The sequence below is a fragment of the Solanum stenotomum genome, chromosome 5 (genome assembly GCF_019186545.1).
Source record: "Solanum stenotomum isolate F172 chromosome 5, ASM1918654v1, whole genome shotgun sequence".
Lineage (NCBI taxonomy): Eukaryota > Viridiplantae > Streptophyta > Magnoliopsida > Solanales > Solanaceae > Solanum > Solanum stenotomum.
Genome location: NC_064286.1, coordinates 42,835,295 through 42,839,499, shown reverse-complemented (window position 1 = coordinate 42,839,499; position 4,205 = coordinate 42,835,295). Strand labels below are relative to the sequence as shown.

At 40.6% G+C, this 4,205-nt stretch overlaps 1 protein-coding gene across 1 annotated transcript; it reads right to left on the bottom strand.

Moving 5' to 3' along the window:
• Positions 1-565: 565 nt before the first annotated feature.
• LOC125864010 (uncharacterized) lies at positions 566-3,800 on the bottom strand. The gene is made up of 2 exons (XM_049543963.1): positions 3,266-3,800; positions 566-765 (listed from the first exon to the last, which is right to left on the bottom strand). The coding sequence occupies exons 1-2, from the start codon at positions 3,798-3,800 to the stop codon at positions 566-568; spliced, it is 735 nt and encodes a 244-aa protein (XP_049399920.1).
• Positions 3,801-4,205: the final 405 nt, after the last annotated feature.

The window sequence follows — 4,205 nt, the reverse complement described above, 5'->3', positions numbered from 1 at the left end:
AGTTTTTGGTCCTAGCCTTCTCTCTCTCCTTAGTCTGTTCCCTAAGCTTATCACCCTCAACCTACTGAGCATGAGTCACGAGCCTAGAGATGCTCATATTTCCTAGTAACATAGCATTTCTACACTCTGTCTTCACCAAGTCTGACACTCCATATAAAAACTTATTCATCTGAGCCTTGGAATCAGCAACCATGTGAGGAGTATACCTGGAGAGTTGGGTAAACTTGAGCCCATACTCTTGGACTGTCATGCTACCTTGCCTTAAGTTCATAAATTCCTAAGCTTTCTCTTCTCTTAGCTCTCTTGGGAAAGACCTATCCATGAGGATCTCACTAAAGCAATCCCAAGTGATAGGAGCTGCATTTGTACCCATGTTCTCTTTCCACTGAGTATACCAGATATGCGCCATATTCTTAAGTTGGTAAAATGCTAGCTCAAGCCGATCATTCCCTATTACCTGCATAACTTCAAAGATCTTCTTGACCTCATTAATGAAGTTTTGGGGATCCTTACCAATCTGTGATCCTAAGAACTTTGGTGAATTCATCCTAATAAAATCTTGCACTCAAGCTGCAGCTGACCTATCATTAGCATTTGCCAAAAATGGAGTCCGCTGATTGTTCTGGTTGGCAACGCTCTGAGCCAACATCTTAATGACATTCCAGAATTTTGAATTTGAAAGTTCTTGATCTGGGACTAGAGGAGTTGTGTTTGCGTTCCTGGCTTTCGCATTTCTGGCATTAGCTCTACGAAAAGGCATGATGACTGAAACATAGAACGTCGAGTTAGAATGGAATTAGATCATACCTTACGCACATAAGAGTAGCAAGAAAATGAAGATTTTTCCTAAAACACTTTGTAGCCTTCCCTCTCATTAGACGTAGTGCACTTCACACCGATGAAAAGGGCTCTACTTAGAGCGGATTTTCAGACATCCTAGGACTCTTAAACGTAGTGCTCTGATATCAACTTTGTCACACCCCGAGTAGCCCCCGAGATGCGGACACGAGACCTAGGATCACAAGTGACCCCAAGCTAACCCCTGCTGGAATAATCTTGAGCATACTAAAGATAATACTGAGAAATAAAACTGGTGCGGAAGCTAATCATAAATAAATCTGAATGATGGGGAATACTCATATACTAAAACTGAATATCAAATCTGAGAGTTTAATACAAAATAAACATCAAACTCAAATACTAAGTTGAATCTGACTATGTCTGAAAATAGCCTCTAACTATATAGAATTGTTGGGACATGCCCAAGCTAAGTCTAGCAAAAACTAAAACTAAAAGACTGAAATAATGAAAAAAATAACATGACTATTGTCCTCGAAGAATGAGGACTCACCACTGATGGTGATGAACTGGAGATCGAGAACCGATCTAAGCGTGATCTAGATGCTAAGAATCTGAACCTACATCACAAGAAGATGTAGCGTAGAGTATGCGTTAGTACTTGAAAGGTATTGATCATGCATGATAGAGTACAGTTGAAATAAACATATAACTAAACAAGCAATAGAGCAAGAGTATAATCTTAACATGATATCGATACTAAATACTGAGCAAACGGGATGCATTGACCAAATTTAGACATGTTGATGCTGAAAACTAATTATACTAAAATGTGGTCAATACAATGGAGTCTTACTAAACTCTGGGAGCTACTAATAACCGATAATAAAACCACATGAGCTAAATGTAGAATTCTATGTATACGCCCCATCGAGAGGACCCAATACACCCGGCCAAAGGTGTAGAGGCATGTTGGCGTGATCACTAAAATGATGCCCACAGAGGGGACTTACAACCTACGTGGCTCATAGTTCTAGGACTATACGGGTGACTGACCGTAGTCCAACTCGGTATTATGCTACTCCCAATAGATCAAATGATTAATACATTATGACTGAATTTCTATAATATACTAGATAGCTCAAAACTGGCATGTAAACTGAGAATGCACATTAATATACTGAAACTAATGCATTCGCAAACTGAGGCATGTATATATGAAATATTGAAATATCTGAGCTAGCATGTGTAATTCAAGAACTAAAGAACTACCAAGCTAGGGATGTGCAATTCATGCAAGAAACGAAGTAATAACATGATAATCTGATTTGGAACATATAAATAGCTAATTCATGATAATCTGTTGAAGTTCTAGAAACCCTAGGTTTAGTTAGTAATAGGGAATCAAGAATCTGACTGAATTCTAGGAACCTAATGGGCGAAAGGAACCTACTAGTGAAATCCCACATACCAGGTGACGAATTCAATGGAGAAAACTTTCGCTTTCGAGGTTGGAACTGATGGGACCTTCTTGCGTTCTTGATCTAGGGTTGCTTACCTTTTTCTCCTCTTTCTTTTCTAATGTCCAAATTTTCTAAGTTCGATGAAAGATCTAACGTAGGTAAGTTCTAGTTATGTTTCTAGGCTAAAACTAAACAAAACCACGTAGTTTAGGGTTAAAATGATGTAGTTTAGGGGTCCAATGAAATAGGAAAAGACCAAAAGATCCCTGACTTAATTTGCTGACCACGACCACCTTCACGGATCGTGAAAGGGACCACGAACCATGAAGTGGGTCGTGGTCTTCACTTGGTGACTACTGAGCTGAGGGTCTGTCTCTTGAACCTTATCACGGCCCGTGTGAGGGACCACAGACCTTGAAGGTCCTCGTGGTCCTCACTTGGGCTAAGGTCTGGTGGCTCAGGATTTAGGGGGCTACTGGTTAAGTTTCACGGACACCCCCATAACCCGTCTTTAGAACCACAGACCGTGAAGGTCCCTGTGGTCCTTACTAGGGTGAGGGGTGTGAGAGGGCTAGGCTAGGGAAACTACCACCTAGACATCATGGACGCCACCACGGCCCGTCGTTAAGGTCAAGGACCGTGAGGGTGGTCGTGGTCTAACGTTTGGGCCTGGTGACTTCCAAGTCATGACCACGGGCAGATCAACGGACCGTGAACCCTGCCTTGGTTCACTGCTTCAGGTAGTTTTCAGCAAAAAAAAATTTGGGTCTGGTTTTCGAGGTGTTTACGATTTCCCTGACCAATTATTCTTCTGGATTACTATCTTGACTTAGTTGAACAGTCATTTGATATGAAAGTGCTATTAAAATTATCCTTTATTGTGCTTTCGTCTCCATTTCCAATATGAAGCACGAAGTCTCTGAAAGTTGTATCTACCCTTGCTCGCATATTTGTCGAAAGTTGAATATTTTCCATTAAAGACCACAAATACGACCTAACCAAACTTGCATCTATCGTCTCTGCGCGTGTAGATTTTGGTACAACAGGCAAAACTTGATGAAAGTCCCCTCCAAATACCATGACTTTACCTCCAAAAAGTATGGCACTATCCATTATATCGCAAAAGCTTCTGTCGACTGTTTTAATTGTTTGTTGCTTAGCCATGGGTTCTTCATCCCATATTATTAACTTTGCTTGTCTTAGTCTAGCTTCCCGACCTTGTTTTGACATATTTTTCATTGTTGTTTCATTTGCTTGTAGTGGTATGCCAAATCTTGAATGTGTTGTATGACCTCCAAGCAATATTGTTGTCGCTACACCACTGGTTGCAGATGCCAATGCTATCATACCTTTTGGTCTCACCTTTGCCAGCAATGCCCGATATAGGAAAGTTTTCCCGGTTCCCTCAGGCCCATCTACAAAGAATAACCCTGGTGTTTCTGAGTTGACCTTTTTGAGAATGGTATTGAAAGTTTGTGCTTGTTCTTGATTCAACTTTGATTGAGATTCAATATCTTCAACTGGCACCTTCACAGACATTTCTTCTATTATTTCACTACATTCATATGGGCCAATTTGATGTACTTGTTGTTTGATTTGAGAGATATCATATTTGTCCACACTTTGTCCCATAATCTCCAAGTAATAGTTAATACTTTTCAAGGTACATTGGATTTGTGCCTCAGTTGTGCTGGAATGGTTCCTATGAAAATGTTCAGACATATCACTGTAATAGGTGTCCCAGAGACATCTGACATCTGTTGGGTTGCAATGAACTAAGATTGTAGCAAACAAACAACGAAGGGCGCTGGGCATCTTGAAAGTGACAGCCTCGTGTAAACATTCTGAAATGTTGTTATCCGATTCTAATAACCCTCTTTCTTTGGCTGTCTACTTAAAAGTTTCACAATACTTTTGTCACGACCCAACCCACAGGGCCGTGCG